Raw genomic sequence first — 16,670 nt, forward strand, 5'->3', positions numbered from 1 at the left:
TATAATTTTATGTATAGTTTCAATAGGATCGTTTCATAAACATACAAAATATCAATGTGTAATATGGAAATAAAAACGTTTCTCAAAGCACTTAATAAAACAATTGTAGTGAACTTTAAAATGTTGCACTAAATAATGCAGCCATTTTACGTCTGTTTGTGTTTCCTTGATTAAAGTTTTCTTTACCTGCGCCCGCGCCCAAAACAAGGAAGCGGACGGCGTTGCAAATATTAAATGGTAAATGATGCTGTCCTACGCATATCACAATAAAAAAACATGGTTGAAGTAACAAGTGCGAAAGATAGTTTCAAGCGGCCGCAATTCAAAAGGCGGGAAAGGTGATTAAAAACTGGCCAATAGAAGGCCGATGTCCAGTCGTGCGTGACCAATATGTAAATGCTGACGACGAGAGTATTTTTCAGATTGACGTGACTTTAACGTTTTGGAGGTATTCACGAGTTCTTAAATATTAGGCAGCGTCAGCAAAATAAATACAAAAATACAACGAAGTACTGCGATACATAACAAAGCGCAACACTACGACGACCATTGGGCAAAGGAAATTAAAAAAAAAATATGTAATATGGGTACCGATGTAGATTTACCACTTTGCGATGCTTTGCACAAGAATGTGTTGCGACGTGTTACGCATTGTTGGAAGTTGTCTTTCGGTGATTTTTCTTCTTGAACGTCACTTCATGGAGACAAACGCAAGACGACACAGTCCCTCGAAGCGGTGACGACATAAATACAAATGTTATACATGCGGCAGTTTCTCGTCATCATCATCGCGTTTTGACGATTACTTGAAAATAATTTTCTGACTGGTTCGTGTCGGCTGATCCAGGTTTAACATCTGCGTGTAAAAACGAGACAACTTTAATTTTTAATCACCTTAAAGTGGAAGTCTGCCTGGACGTTTGGCGAACAAGATCGTTTACGATATAGTTGCATTAAGCTGCACTGAAGGGATATAATAGGTCGAAACAGTCTCTAACTGTCTGCAGCTCACATGAATAATTTTTAAGATTTTTCGGGCGAATTGTGAGCAATCGATGTTTAATAAGTCAGTAGATTTCTTCACAAATTTCAGAGTTTCAATTGGTTAACAATGCATTTTATAAACTGCAACAACACCAAGTAATGGCTACCAAACAACCTTGCTTAGAATATATCACGCAATGGGACAATACAGAGTATATAAACATGTTTTGTACTTTAAAAGTTTGTAGCAGAAACAAATGAAACGTTTCAATTTACAGGTTAAAAGCAGTCGGCATTTTTATGAGACAAACGTATTTCCCTTCCAAACAGGAATTTGTCAATAGTTTGATACTTACTTTTTTGACAAATCGGTCTTCGTGTTCGCTGGCACGGAACTAAACTCCATCGCCGGGAAGGTGTGAGTTCGACGCAGTAGATGACGCTGTAGCACAGGAAGAAGTTTTAATCCGCACGTTTGGTATAATTTGATTGTTGTAAATATTCAATATCAACAATTTGGCGTGTTCGAAATTGAAGATAAATTTAAGATATTTGAAATCATCTGCATGACAAATATTACTGAGAAAAGGGACTGTAGTTCTGTTCACGGACCCGTAAATAGTCGTTTAATTCAGGGTATAATTCAATATTGGAACTCCGGTCAATTTCTCAGAATCTAATTTCATATACAGCGACAACAAGCAGTCTGTTCGTGCGCATTTGCTGTGTCCGAAGAATAACTTGCAGCTAATTAGACACGATACTTCTGCGCTGCGGTAGAAATTTGGTGCATTTCTATTGTTGATGTTTGGCGTAAGGGCCATGGAGTGTCGGCGCATGGGGGAAGTACGTTCACACGCTACACAACGGGGAGCTTAAATTTTGAAAACTTCACACGCGAAATGCAACGCCAAAAATTGCGAAAAAAACGCGAACATGCTCAACTCGAAAACAAAAAAAAGGGCAATCGTAACACCCTACACACCATGCAAAAAATAAACCCGCCTGAAAGACAAGACAACAATTTATTGTAAAAAATCGTATACACTTTTCAATGTAGCGGAAATCTATTCAACAAACACTGTTCAAAGTTTACTTGGAAATTGGTCCTATAAAGAAACTACAAACCTTCTGTTTAGACGAGCTTCCTGACTTCTGGGGAAGCGTTCTAAATCGGACGGGTTGAGAATACTACCATCTTGCCATTTGAGGGTTCCGTTTTTGTGTTTGACCAGCCCTATCCAGAAAGGTTGGCGTTGACTGAAGGCCCGCACCACATTATTCATATATCTGGATAAAGGAATAGAGTATGCTGGTGTTGCTATTTTATTGCTTAAAATACATATAGTCATCACGGCATTGTTACAAAATGAAGTAACAGCTAATGTCCAGAGAAAAAGAGAAAAATCTTGTTATAATACACGTCAGGCTAAAAGGATGAAGTTGGTCACTTAGTATATGTTGTTGAAAGTTTTTCAAAGTGTCATAATACAGTCATTGAGCTGCAGACAGTAGTGTACACAGTTTCGACCTATAGCGCCCGTTACCAGCTGTACTGATGAGATCTTATATGGTTCGAAACAATATGCACTACTGTCTGCAGCACAATTCTTCAGCTTACGTTTTGAATATATGTAACTCTATATGTCTCCTAATCTAAAATGGACAAAAAATTCGCTGTACTTTACCTCAGTTCGTCCGGATCCTTGAATACGGCGAGTGAGCCACCGATCTGTCGGCAATAAGTCCTGGATTGTAGGAATCCAAGGCGATCTTTGCCGAGTTTGTAGAGTTTTCCAGTGGAGTTGGACATGAACCAACCGTCGTACTCACATCTCTGCTGCCCTCTTTGTCCTGCAAAACGTTTGCCGGTTGACGAAATGGAATCTTTCGAACGATCGTTGGCTTATTAAAAAGTGTTATAGGAGCATGTATTAAAATCACCAGGTTTTGTTAAAAAGCTTTAGGAAGCGAGAATTCGTACTTTCGTCAATGTTCGGGTGGAGATTAAAACAAGTGTTACAAATATTAATTTTGCGGACTATATATGTCCCAAGAATATAACTTTTGGCAAAATATAATTTGAAAACCGCCCAAATAGACACGACATTTCCAAACACACAAGATGAAAGGTGAGTTTACCAGAACTACTGACCGCACGTTTGAATCGGTGCGTTTGATGAACACACTCTACGCAAAAACTGTACATACTACTACACACGATCTAACTAATGCATTCTAGACGGGACCAACACAAATACAACCTCGCCCTGCAGGAGCTTGGTCACCGCTTGCATTTACGCATGCAAAACTCGCTTTCAAGCGTGTAAATACACACCGTTCTTTTTGTGCAACCATGAGAGCTGTCTGATCAACTGCAGATTGTTCTTGTGCTGTTGCTCCAGCTGCTCCACGTCACGTGTCATGTTCCGGTTGATTTCCACCAGACGCGTCACGTCACGCATGACCGTCTGCACCTTCCTGTGACAGCTGGCTGCCGGCAGCGTGGCGTTGCACTTGCTCTTTGTCGCCACCAAGCTGCGGCGCATCTTGTCTGAAGCATTGCGCAGCGCTGCGCGGGAACAAGCGATATCACACACCGACCAATCACAACATGGCATGCAGATTTAAATGTAAACAATAAAGCGTGCACAAATCATAGCGGTCAACTAAAAGCACTTCCTGCTTCGGCAATTATTACGCCTCAACGCCATCTTTTAATCGATTTTTGTCTGTTCAACAGCTACAATGTTCTTGTAATGTATTTACCGTTCGATTTTATAGATCATAGATCAATAAGAGAAGATTATCCGACTGTTTACACACGGCCATCGCAGGTTTACACCAACCTTGTGATTCACACCATAATCAATCGACACACACAAAACTAAAAAACACGCGACCAAGCCACACAGCAACCAAAAGCAAAAACGTTGTCTTCTAACCTGTCACTTGGCTTCTCAGCACCACCGTAGCCATGTTCTTTTGTACCCGGCACAGTTTTTCAGCTCTGTCTGCTTTGGCCAACGCCTGCGTGTACTTGTCTTTTTCACCATCCAGATTTTCTGTGCAGTTTCGCAGACTTTCAGTGCAACTCAGCAGTTCGCTCTGGATGTCGTAGTTGGTGAGCTGCAGTCGCTTGACCCTCTTTGCCAGCGCGCCGCCTCGTATGTCCTCGGATAACCTGTCAAATGTGAAAGGTTACTTTGTGTCAGTTTCGGTATATAAGTGACGTGAGAATTGACCCGGAAGGTTTATGAAAACCGAAGGTTAATAATTTTACCGGTGAAGGGCGCCAGAGATCTTAAACACTATGTGTCAGAATGACTTCGGTGGTCACAAATGCGCTCACGACACAAACACGGTTTAAACCTTTTTCTTATGAAAAACGTAACTGGATTCTAGAAAATATTTTAATATTGTGTTTACTGTAACTAAGGTACAGAAGATGCCCATAGGGCGGAATATATATTCCAAACAACAGCCAGGCGGATCCTGTTGTCAAAAGCTAGTGCTTTTCGTGGATTATTAAGAGTCATTTTAATCCTGATAAATTGCTTACTTCTTCCACGCGGCCGATGCCTTTGCGTTTGCTGTCTGGGCGCGCATTTTGCACAGACTCAGCTGATCTTTAAGTGAATACTGCTTTCTCTTGCAACTCTGGAGCTCTTTATCCTTGCGACGCAGTTGCAAAGTGAGGTTGGAGACCGTCCGATCGTATGTTTCACTCATCTTGCGACACTCCGCCAGTTCCACCACGTGTTCCTCCTGCTTCGACTGAAGGGCTTCCACCCGATTGGCCAGTTCGTAGTCACGTGCCTCTACTTCGGTGAGGTTGGCCTGGAGTTCAGCAATCAGGGCTGCGATAAGTACACATGTTAGATTATGATAATTTCGGTACAGCTGGGGTTATGTTTTTCTAGATCTATGTTTGTGTATATTTGCAAATGATTCCTCAAACACAAATGAGTTAAATGAATGAAACCGTGTAAGGTGACTTACGTTGGTCGCCAACAGACTTTTAAAGGTTACACAAGATCAGACTAACAGCATCGTGACGATCCATAATGCGCATATAATATTACAACCAGCCACGACATGACGCAACGTTTTAAGGATGTACTCACAAACACAACAATAATTAAATCAACTATTAGAAGTAATTGCGACCTTAGTTAAAAAGGTCATCCTCGTAATAAACGAACAGTAATCAAGACTATTACGTAACATGTTTGTGACGTTTAACGCGTACGTAAACAAGTCACTAATTGCCGGTAGGGCGAACACTGCTAAACAGGAGAATCGTTGTTAATAGCCTGAGCGTGGATCGTGCTTAATTGCGATTGGTTGAGCGGGTAGTTATGGTTACACGTACCTTCGTTGTTCTGTTGCTGGTCGACTGGTTCCGGACATTCCATGTCTAGGCCCGCTTTTCGTTCTTCGAGGCTGCAAAAAAGGGTTCATAACGTTACAAAATCCCATTTATCCTTTAGTGTACCAAGACAGTTTACAAATTCAATAAAATATATAAACCTATTGCCGCAACACAAATCAAATATGTTTGACTATTCATAAAATTGCGTAGAGAAAAGCGAAATTCGCACAGCAAGTGTTTTGATACAGCAGCAGTGCTAGTGATAGCATCACCGACTTTGTTTAGTCATGGCTGTTGAGATGAACGCTGTAACGGATCCTTCAAAGCCTATTGTCTTTCTTGCTAAAACGACAAGATGATTCATAGGAGGCAAAACAAGTCTTTCTATGTGTTCGGCAAATCTACTCTGCACTTCCGAAATGAGTGTTAATATAATGTGTTTATGTCTGCTATACTGGGTCGCTTGGCGCAAAAGATGGACAATCGAAGCATTGACAAAGTTTTCTTAGTTGTGTTTACCCTTAGTGGTCTGTGAGATTACTGCGACTGATATCACTGACAACTCATAGGTGGTGGAGAGGTTTTTAGGAAGAATCTTACGCTTTATCTGTGTTTGTTATTGAGGTAATCGTTTGAATGGTGCCTCCAAAATTGAACACTAAAAGCCTACAGCCTCCAGGGTTTCACTTTGCTGCAAACCGCGTGCGCCAGCAGCAAACTTCGCAACTGCAATAAAGCGTGTATTGTTGGCTTTGATGCAACTTTTTGGTGGCCATTTTTTGGCTTTTGTTTTAATGTTTGTACAACTATCGTCAGCGCTGGTAGAGAATGTACCCATCACCAGACGAGCAAGCATTGAAAATTTGGCCGCAAAACTTGCCAAACTTGTCCATGAACCAACATCCAAAATGCTAAAAATGAAAAATCAGCTCAGAGATACTATGGTCCCCAAAAATGGAAGAGTTTTAACTTTTACGACTTAAGTTCCATGTAAAATCACGTCAATGCGTTTGGCAATCGTGTAAGGGCGTCACCATTGCGCATCGACTCAATTTCCTTTCCTGGGTTTCCGGAAATTACAATTCTTTTCCGCCATAGGGGGTGTTGTGAGTGCAACAGTGTATTGTCGAAAGATTGCGTTCTATAAGGCAACAAGGGTCTCTATAAAACTATAATAATGTATATCTTTTGTACCATCATGTTACGGTTCAAACTTGTTCAATTTTGTGCTTGGTTTAAAACAGTGTTTCCAAAACTTTTTTGTCAGCGGAAAACCACAAGGTCAAGAGTTTTGTTTTACACAGGAATTTGCACCTTAAACACAATCAAAAGTACAGAAGCCCAATTCTGGCGTGCAATCTTTACTTTCCCACACATAACAAACCGCATGTACAAGACAGGCTGCCGCATGTAAAGACAAATCACGAACAGGCAACCGCGCTAAACTCTTTTACGGGAAAGATATGCATCGCCACTGAAAAGGACTTGCAAGAAACACTCCTCATAGGGTGGTTATGTACCGACGTAGGAAGTTTATTTTCTATTTATCGACGATCACACCACCACCAGCCTAAACATCAGGCATTGTTTAAGGTCGCAGACGGATATTTTTCACCGTTTAGGGAAATCTAAGACAGCTGAAAAACATTGCATGACAAAGGTGGCTTTTTAAGTTGAACCGCCAGCGCGATGACCTTTGCGTCTTGTCACGATTCGTAGGTGCGAACTTTCGCGTCTTGGCCTGTTGTGTTGGTTGTAATGCAAGTAGCCGGAACCAGTCAAAACAAGTACGAAATGTCAGGGAGTCCGTACCGGGCGATCGGTTTTCGCTCAGTTTTTGCACGCCTTCGGCACTTGATTTTTTCCCATGAAGGAGGGAATATACAAATGGCGGCGAAACCGAAAAATTCCAAAATCCGAACGAAATTGTCCCCAGCGACATAGCAAATAGAGGCTTTCAACTGTTCAAATATAAACGCAACGGAAGGAATAGTTTCAAAATCGAAACAATATATCCAATTTATTGGTCGCACTTGGCAAACCCAGGTCTTTTCTCACCAACTAAACTGGATAGGACGCCTCACGTTTTGTTTCATTCCGACAAACAATTTAGGGATAATAGTCACCTAAACCTATTATCATTGAACTCATTAGTGTCAAATCTAAAGTTGTGAAATCAGATTCCTTAAACAGGAAAAACTGTGAGGGAATTGTTCAAAAGTTAATCCAACCTGTTAATTTCAAACACGGATTTGCATCCTCCTTCTCCAGTCCAACTGCAGTATGGATCCATGGCATTTACACACTCGCTACAGTCAGTGTACATGTGGCACGCGGCAAGAGGAATTTGCATCATGGTACGGTTCGATGTGACGATGACGTCGCGGTCGCGCAACACCAGTTTTTGTATGCGCATGCCATTGTTGCTTTCCGATTTCTGAAAAAAAAGCATTATTCAAAAATTATAAGCACAAATTAAAAAAAAAACAGTCCCATGCATAGAAGGTTTGGATTGTAATCAATGAAATTTTATGCCGTTTTGTTATAATTTGCAGTCAAATTTGACTTTATTATCAAGTAAGTCATAAGATAGCGATCAGAATCTCTTTGAACGCAAGGATAAGCATATTACGCGTATTACACAGCTTACCGGCAATATGTCAATAGTTGGCAGATTCCAGTTCCTTCCTGTGGCAGAGTTCACAACAACTCTTGTCAACTGGCAATCATCTGGAAGCACACAAGAAAATAATCGTCATTCCCACGCGTATTAAAGGCAAGTTTCTCCATGCAGAGGTGACTCTTGCGTGGCACCGCAATGGGCTTGGTGCAATACCACGAAATTAAAAATTGTGAGCGTTGGTTAATTCCTCGAGAAGCGTGTTTTGTGTATGTTTATTTGTTTTGGAGATTACGATTTTTGGCGTCCAGTCGTTGGTTCCGATAAGTACAGAAAAGGTGTCGCACGCTAAGCTAGCTAGACTGCCACGTGCATTGAGTTTTGCACACGACCGGCGCCCATTCGAGTGTTTTGCCAAATTACGCAATCTAAAAACTTGACCTGTGTTGACCTTCAAAAATTAAAGTTCGCAAGAGTTCGTCTCTGCATCTTCAAAACGTAAAACCATGTTGAAGTGCCAGATTTCTGATATCGACATAACTGTGACAAAATCTAGAACATTCCTCTGTGTTTTGCTTTTAAAGATTCATGGACAATAAAGAAAGTCCGCAAAAATATATATGAAGTTTGCAACATAATGTGATAAGATGATGTTGACTTTACCTAGATGCCTCAAACTTTATCTGTCTACACGGCACGCCTATCAACGCACACAAACCTTGTCCAGGAATGCCATTTACGTTCGCATTTCACATTTCGACAAGGCACGGCCCATAACTACATAGTTTTGGAAGTTGTTTTAGATTAAGGGGCTTATCACAGACACGGCAAAACGCTGTATTACCAACTGCAAAGGATAGGCCATGTAGATTACTTTGCTAATTCTCCATTACAAGAAAACCAATTTTCTTGATTACAAATACTATAACACAAAATGCAACCTCAAAAACACATTTTTAAAGAGCCGGGAGCTTACCGTTAGTAAGATACAAGACCGTGACGTCATCAGATATGCTTGACTCAGTTGTGGACATTTTGTGGACAGCAACGTGGCGGAACTTGTCTCCGGTTCCATGGAAGAGAGGTTTTCCGCCGCTCGGATAGATGTTTCCAAACTTGGTTGTGTACTTACGGGCAAAGGCGAGTCTACGTTGTGTAGATTGAGTTAATAAAATAATTAGGTGCAGCCTGTCGAAAACCAAACGGATAAATTCGTAACATCGCGGTATTAACTCAGTTGGGCTATGGCAAGTCTACCCTTGTTTAAACAGGAAAATTACCTAATACGAAATGGGTGATTCTCAATTGTCTGCATCACATATAATTTTGCAGACCAACGACGTCAAGGCGTCCAACACTAACAGGCATTTGTGAAACCCCCGTTGCGGTCTCTAAAGCTTAACGTATGCCATGAAGCAATCACGAGGCAATAATTCTAAGAAAGTGTACATTAGGCTGTAACGTTACTTGACGTTTAAAAGGTTTTAGAGTTTTGAAAGTGTGCATTAGGTCGCCACGTAATCCAATCACGACCATTATCACCGACCTGGCATTACTCCCATATTGCACGTTGAAGTTGAACATAGCGTGCAAATGAATACGCGCTACAGAAAGGGCAGTCTATATGCCGTGCAACCCCATAAAGCCCGACATTATCAGCAGCTTTTACATCACAGCGCGTTTGCTTACATTTCCGCCATACCTAATTACGGCAGCTATTTTGGATGCTAGCCACATGCCTCAACCAAGGTTTGAATACAAACCCTGAATTCAAACACGTTTAAAATACAGAAACCAGGGTCTAGCGGCTACTACGGGCCAGTAAGTGTAAATTTATGCACGCAGGATATAAGTAATATTGCTTACGGAAACCTATTTGGCTCGAGTCGAGAGTTGTAACCCAAACATAATTTGATCGGTATCTTTTGCATGCAGCCGCGCCCAAGCAGTCGGCTCACGTTTTTCAAATAATAGCATTGCTGCTTCACGTGCGGACACAGCAATAACACGCAGTGTCCAGGTCACGAATTGATTTGCATCGTAAGGAGTGTTCGCGTGGCATATCGTTAGTTCTGTCTGGGCACGGGGGGTTAAAGTTCAAAACGAAGCGATCGCAGTTTTTCGACAAGAAACCAATACCCGAATAAAAGAATAAAAAAATGGGTGTTTGTATATCGTAAAGCAAAGTTGTTCCAGAACCACACATCACAAAACACCATTTGGCCTCTTCTTCATCACAAAAAGTAATTACAAGGACTGGCCTAGGTTATTGCACAATCTTACAAGACTATGTTTCCATGTCGCGAGTTTTGTCTATATGTATTTGGTTCTTCATCGCAACACACAAGCAAGTCAAGCTGATTCTTCACTTACCTATTTTGGCCCAATCTCTGGGTGTCTTCAACACATTTTCCTGGTGCGGAAGGCCCGTCGTCACTGTAGGTCGTCTTCAAAGTGGTTCTAGAATTGTCAGTGTTCCAAAACTGTTGGGTGTCCATTGCTCGGCGTATGTCCCTCATTTTGTAAGCGCACAACGCCGATCCTTCGCCCGCGCCACTACACAGTGTTAATATTGCGGATAAATTTAGCCAGGATAAAAGGGAATGAGGGACGGGCTTGATTTAGCAAATGAAATTTACAGTTTGGGCACAAAATTCACAGCTGTTGAAGCGAGCGAGACAAAAACGTTTCGAGTTTGGGAGGAAACCAGACAAAAACAACGTCCGAAGTTAAATTGAGCGCTTGTGCGTTTGTTTATGCAAGTGTAACGTGCTGTGAAGTTGACTTGTTTTACTCGTAGCCTGATAAAAGAAGCAGTGCTTGTTGTTTAGACAGCTGTGGGTGTTAATGGCTGTTACAAAAGTCCGTCATTCGAAACTAAATACCAAAAAAATCTTAATGGGGGGGGGGGGGGGGGGAAGCAGAACAAAAATGCCTTGTCACGGCACATCACCAAATAATCGCCTCCCAGCACTCATATTCACTTTAAACTGACACGATCACCATTCAATTCGTGCGGCATTTACAAACTGCTGAGGCCTACGTCAACAGTTATGTGGCAAAAGATGCGTTTTAAAGCGGTGACGATAGCAATAAAGGCTACTCCTTTCGATTCGCAAGGCTACGCTGTAAAACGTGTCGACCGCAGTGCAGTAAAAACGAACGATTTGACAGTGATGGGAGGGACCTTTAGTCGTTTCAATTCGCAAATAGCAGGAAGGGTTACTCACAATGGCATGGTAAAAAGAGCGTAGATCGTGGGGTTTGTCGCGTCCTGCGGGTCTTCAATTTTATACGTCGACTCTGCAGGAACAAGAACGAAAAACAACACAATTACATGCGATCGGGCGTAACACAATACCGTGAACTAAAACGAAATGTCAGAAGCAGATGCTTTTACTTACCGAGGTTGTCGTACCGGAACGGGGTCGCACCGCCGCTGTTTACGGTTGTACAGGTCATGGTCATCTTCTGGTAGGTAGTGAAACGCATGTGCAATTGCCAGTTCGTACCGCCGTGGTCGCTCTACACAATATGTAAGGTATCGTACGGTTTCGTGTACGCGCGTTTTAAACAATTAAGCTTGAAGTGACAGAATTTTATGGTTCAATGTGTGTAAAAATAACGTATCACACAATATAGCCTACAACACGTCAGGTACAAATACATGTTCTCATAAAACTAAATAGTTGTTTTGTAAAGCAATAAAAGCTTTACCAGCCGAGGACCTAATTCACCATGATTGACAAGACAAAAAGCCTAAAGCCATTTGTAACCTTCGTGGATGGACTATTTTGGGGTGGACGGACACAATGCAACTTTGCAACGAAAGCGTAACTTTTGAAGGTCATCTGATGCAAGGTTAGAGCGTGTAATTGCAATTTCCACAGCCCAGAGTTCCGGCTACCATTTTTTGAAACACAACAGTACAAAACGGTAAACGGTTCTTACTCAGCGGTAAAGCAAAGAACACTCACTTGAAAGCGATTTACAAAAGCTACTCCCTTTAATATAAAAAACCACAGAGAGGTTTTGACTTCCATCTATAGTAATCGTGCCAGTGATACTTGACTGCCAAAGCGTTGCCTGAGACGGTTTTGCGTTTAAGGGGTTGCTTTCAAAACATTACGTAATCACACTAAAGGGTCTAGCATACGTAAGCGACTCCCGACCCTTTCCTCTTCGTGTTGAATAATTCAAGGTCGGTTAATACCGGATCTATGGAGTGTTTTAGGGAAGGGACATTTGTGCGTTTACGTCATTTCATCAATGCTCGAATGCATTTTGGGGAATCTGACAACGGACGTTTCCAACTTTTCTCAGAACACAATTCGAATTTATTGGATTTATTGTCATAATCGTACCTACACACTGCATGCTGTCGTTGTTTTTTTTAGAAAGCACGCCGAATAGTTTTCTAGATGTTGCTTTTCCCAAATTGACATATGTTTACACTATTGGTTCACTTTTTTAATTGTAATGGGTGATAAAATTAAACATTCTGTTTGTGCGGTTTTGGTTACCCCATTCTTTACCGTAGTATGAACCACAGACCAAATGTTTCTGATAGTTTGTACATTGACCGCACAGTATACACAACCCTGCAGATTCGCCGTGGCAATTAAGTGCCACAAGCAGTAAAAGTGAAAGTTGTTTTCGGTGTCAACTTACGAGGCACATTGTAGCGACTCGCCCGACAACATTTCTGTGGTCGGGACTCGATGCTAATCCGTAATCGTATGGCCTGAATTCCTCCGCCTTCTCGCGGAACAACACCATCACTTTGTCGTGTCGGGCGTCCTCGTACTTGGAATGGTACATGTTCACGAATTCAGGTTCTGTGGGAAAAGATAAGTTAAAGGGAAACGGCACAGACGGTAGGCGGGATTTCATGTTTGGGTTGAACGTGCGTGGGTCGACACGGGGTTGTGGATTAATCACAGCCAAGGGGGAAACCGCGTTTTGATGGGTTTAGTGGCATTTTCGATAAAATTATGACTCAAATCTTGTAAAACCGATTCCTAGTAAGTACCCATGACGTAGTTGGGTCCCTTAAATCGACTTTTATCGTTTACCGAAAATAGAAAAGTAAGAATTGTTGTTTTTAGACAGCGATGTTCAATACATGACTTTCAGTAACTGTGATACTCGTACACCTTGTATACGTAAATGTGGATGTGCAGCTTACTTAATAGTTAAAAGGAGCTACTTGTGACAATTGTCACCAATTTGGGGTAATAATACTGCTGGAAAACGCAGGGCCAAGATTCCAATTATTTTTTTTAAACTCTGTTCAAAGGATTTAAAGTCTTGGAAGTGCGGTTTTACGAACAATGCAAAGGTCATATACGTCTTTAGGATAATCAATTTTGTCACAAATACGGACATAGTGCGTGCGTTCAACGAAATCTCGGTGCCCGAGATGAAAAGGTTGACAAACTGAAACTCGAAATGGCAAATATTTGTTCGGCAAACGCGTCCTTTTTCTCAACCTTAAGAATTGATAAACACAAAGCTCACCGTTCAGCCAGTATTTGTTGTCGTCGATGGTTCTAAGATTATACCCGTTCAGAGCCTTGGATATCATCCCTTCCATTCCCATCCTAGCCTTGCTGGTGGCCGTGAAAAGGGTTTCGTCTGTGAACGCACAGCGTGCCGTTACATATGGGCCTTTTATCAGTGATAAACGGGATGAATCGGTTTGTAAATATTAAATGGGAAAGGGAGGTATACTTACTGGCTACTACCGCCACTGTGGAAGTATACGGGTCGTGCGGGGCTCTGAATGACTGGGAACGCACCGTCCATGCCATAACTTCAAGAATCTAAAATCGACATGGATTTCTGTTTATCCCTTGGGCCAATGAAAAACCGTCACATAAAAACAAACTTTGAGCAAGAAATTATTGGCATTTGCGGCTGAAACTATTAGCATTTGTGCGACATTTGCGACTAATGGACGATTGTAGTGCTATATTTGTACTGTGACTTGCACAAATGTTGGTATGCAACTAGTTACGTGCCTAAATGAAAACAACGGACCATTTAAGAGCACATCGTGATAATTTTATGCAAAATTATGTATTTGCAATTGACATTAAAGCGTCAGCCTTTATTTGCCCAAAACTATTACCAAGTCACAAGACTCAACTAACTTAAAATATCTGGTGGAAAATTTACAAGAAAGACAATACGTGGATCGTCTTGAAACCTTAATACGAACAGACACATACAAGCTCAAGAACTACGGACTCACGTCTTTCTTCACGTGGCCACAGGATGGGTTGTACGCCATGGTACCACACGTGTATAAGTGGGTCGAGTTGAGTGACACGAGGATTTTGATGGTATTCGTACACAGTTCCTGCGTGAGGAAAACGGGCGTCAAAGGTTGTAAGTTGGCGTCTCAAGCTTAAATATCGCACGGTTAAATCGCTCACCCTGTCCTTTTTAAATCTCATGCAGACGTTGTAGGAAATGGGGTCCGGTGTCCATTCCGTCTGCGCGAAAAAATATACGGGTTTGAGGCGTGCTGCAGTGGTGTCTAAAGAAGCATGGGCGAAGTGTGCGATTGACGGGCAATTATCAAAGTATCGCAAGTAACATGCAAACCTCGCCATACACACTTACATATGGTTCTGTTTTTGACAATGTTATCTGAATTAAGTTGCCTCCAGGCTGAAATTGTGACAACTTGATTTAAGTAGGTTACGTCAAACTGCGTGTTCGTGATTGCAATGACTACGCAGTATAAGGAATCGAGTGAGTTTCGACACTCTGTTTTTGCTTGAGCGCCTTTGGGACAACATTACACAACCAGAGGAAAACCACCGATTCTTTTTGTGTTTTAACACGTGTGAATCCATGTATAACGTTTACTTTGACGGTTTCGAGCAAGTAAATATTTATATAACCCTCGTACAAAGGTAAATCCAACTCGGTCTTGAATATGCTTCAGAACCATCAGCAGTAGCAGACTATAGCAGTTTATATATAGTCATATCCACTGCGATTGTTGGGACTTTAAGCCAGGTTGCTATGTACATGACAATTCAAGCGTATAATATACAGTGGGCGCAAAACGAAAAATAAGTAATTGCCAATGAAAACATCGTGGGCTGTTGCAACAACAGTGGTACATGCTTAAACAAACCTTGAAGATAACTTGGGTGATATTTCTGGCGTCGATTTTGTACAAATAGTTCACTCCTCCAGCGTAAATCATATCTTCGGGCTCATCGTAAAAAATGACACTGAACCTGTCGCCAATGTGAAGAGCGTTCAGAGTATCAAGCCAGGTGCCTTCAAAACAAAACAAACATCAATGCTTGCATTATCAATTTCTCACAAATTTACCGCTATTAAGGATATGCACAGCTTGTTGTTTGTACATATTTCAGTGTGATTAATTTTCCTTGGGCTGCACAAGCCGTGACATAATGTTAGTAGCGGAAAATTTAAGCTGTTGCTTTTCGTGGCTAATTGGCAGATGAAAGCCCAACGGGGGTCACAGAAACACCTTTTTACATTGCATGTTATTCCGCGCCCACATGTCTTAGCTAACATTACACCGAAACTGATGATCAAATTTCATTCTTACAAGAACACCAGAGCGTTCGTTACTTTGTACACGTTACTTGTTGCCGAGTGCAGCGGTGTCAGATTCACGCGAATTACGAGACAATCCACAGCGACCAGCCCAAAATTAACAAGTGGATTACTGTAACACGGACAGGTAATTCGTCCGGCAATTAGGATTTCGCTTTGAGTAACAACAGGACAAGACGGCGTCTGGTTACATCCAGGTGTACACGCACGACATAATCTGACTTTTCGGACGTGTTGCCCCACCCAGAATTGCCAACAATGGGTCTTCCATGGAAGGTAAACGTCCCGAAGCCGGGCGTTCTATCTCGGTATGTGAAAATACATCAACAGTAAAGGAGGAATGTGCTGTTAGGATCCATACATGCTAAGGCGGTCATTTCATTGGTGGAATTTCTCAACCAAAATTAACAAAAGTTACAAACTTCTACTTATACTAATAACGACAACACAAATCGCGCTGGCATAACCTTTTACTTCGCGAAATAACTCCACCGAAAGATATTATGCGAAACCTGCACCCAAAAAAGAATTTCACAAAACATAATTCCATATGCCTTTATCGTGTGGGTGATATTGGAAGTTTGGGGTCGAAAAATAACCCAAAGAATTCGGCCCGTAAATCAGTTAAGATAACCGTAACCTTTTATGTGACATAAGCACTCTGCCGGTGAATGGAGTTATGAGTTTTGTCGGTATTGTTTGAACTATACAAGGCGCAGTCAACGTCTGGTCGTTAAATCAGAACCTAAAGGCTACAGTCACAGTATTTGCACAGGGTTTGTCACAAATTTGCGAGATTTGACGGATTTCATTGAAATCCTCTTGCGTAACATTTCATAGCCTTACCGTTGGCTACGCCTGCGTTGACGCAGTGGAAAAGTCCAAAAGAAAGAAGTATCAGGACACAGTTCCTGTGATAAGCAGTCCTCATTTCTTTTCTTTAAATATATTCCTATCGAAGTTGCTCTTTTCGGTGTAAATCCAAGATTGAAAAGCCTTGTTGTTTTTACGAAATCAACACAGTTTCAAATTCGCAAAAGATTTTTTTTACCTCCACTTCAGAGAAAATCTGCAAATCACCAA

The 16,670-nt window shown here is 41.6% G+C and overlaps 1 protein-coding gene across 2 annotated transcripts; it reads right to left on the reverse strand.

The window, feature by feature from the left end:
• Window positions 1–18: 18 nt before the first annotated feature.
• On the reverse strand, window positions 19–16,652 carry LOC145910918 (semaphorin-3C-like). Of its 2 annotated transcripts, XM_082998135.1 has the most exons (21): window positions 16,434–16,652; window positions 15,133–15,281; window positions 14,420–14,479; window positions 14,236–14,343; window positions 13,717–13,804; window positions 13,500–13,616; window positions 12,651–12,817; window positions 11,384–11,504; window positions 11,210–11,282; window positions 10,353–10,535; window positions 8,956–9,125; window positions 8,010–8,089; window positions 7,591–7,796; window positions 5,360–5,430; window positions 4,547–4,844; window positions 3,930–4,168; window positions 3,323–3,556; window positions 2,673–2,838; window positions 2,113–2,274; window positions 1,341–1,426; window positions 19–856 (listed from the first exon to the last, which is right to left on the reverse strand). In XM_082998135.1, exons 1-21 carry the CDS (start codon window positions 16,516–16,518, stop codon window positions 786–788), a joined length of 2,934 nt encoding a protein of 977 aa, XP_082854261.1. In that variant the 5' UTR covers window positions 16,519–16,652; the 3' UTR covers window positions 19–785. The 2 variants fall into 2 exon arrangements, with proteins under 2 accessions (XP_082854261.1, XP_082854262.1); XM_082998136.1 differs by lacking the exon at window positions 3,323–3,556.
• Window positions 16,653–16,670: the final 18 nt, after the last annotated feature.

The sequence above is a fragment of the Ascidia mentula genome, chromosome 8 (genome assembly GCF_947561715.1).
Source record: "Ascidia mentula chromosome 8, kaAscMent1.1, whole genome shotgun sequence".
Taxonomy (NCBI): domain Eukaryota; kingdom Metazoa; phylum Chordata; class Ascidiacea; order Phlebobranchia; family Ascidiidae; genus Ascidia; species Ascidia mentula.

Excerpts from the sequence above, each read along its gene's own strand:
- LOC145910918 (XM_082998135.1), bottom strand. The coding sequence starts at position 16,518 with ATGAGGACTGCTTATCACAGGAACTGTGTCCTGATACTTCTTTCTTTT. Across the intron at positions 11,505-12,650 it reads GAGTCGCTACAATGTGCCTC|AGCGACCACGGCGGTACGAA; the intron begins GTAAGTTGACAC and ends CATATTGTGTAG. Across the intron at positions 11,283-11,383 it reads GTTCCGGTACGACAACCTCG|AGTCGACGTATAAAATTGAA; the intron begins GTAAGTAAAAGC and ends TTGTTCCTGCAG.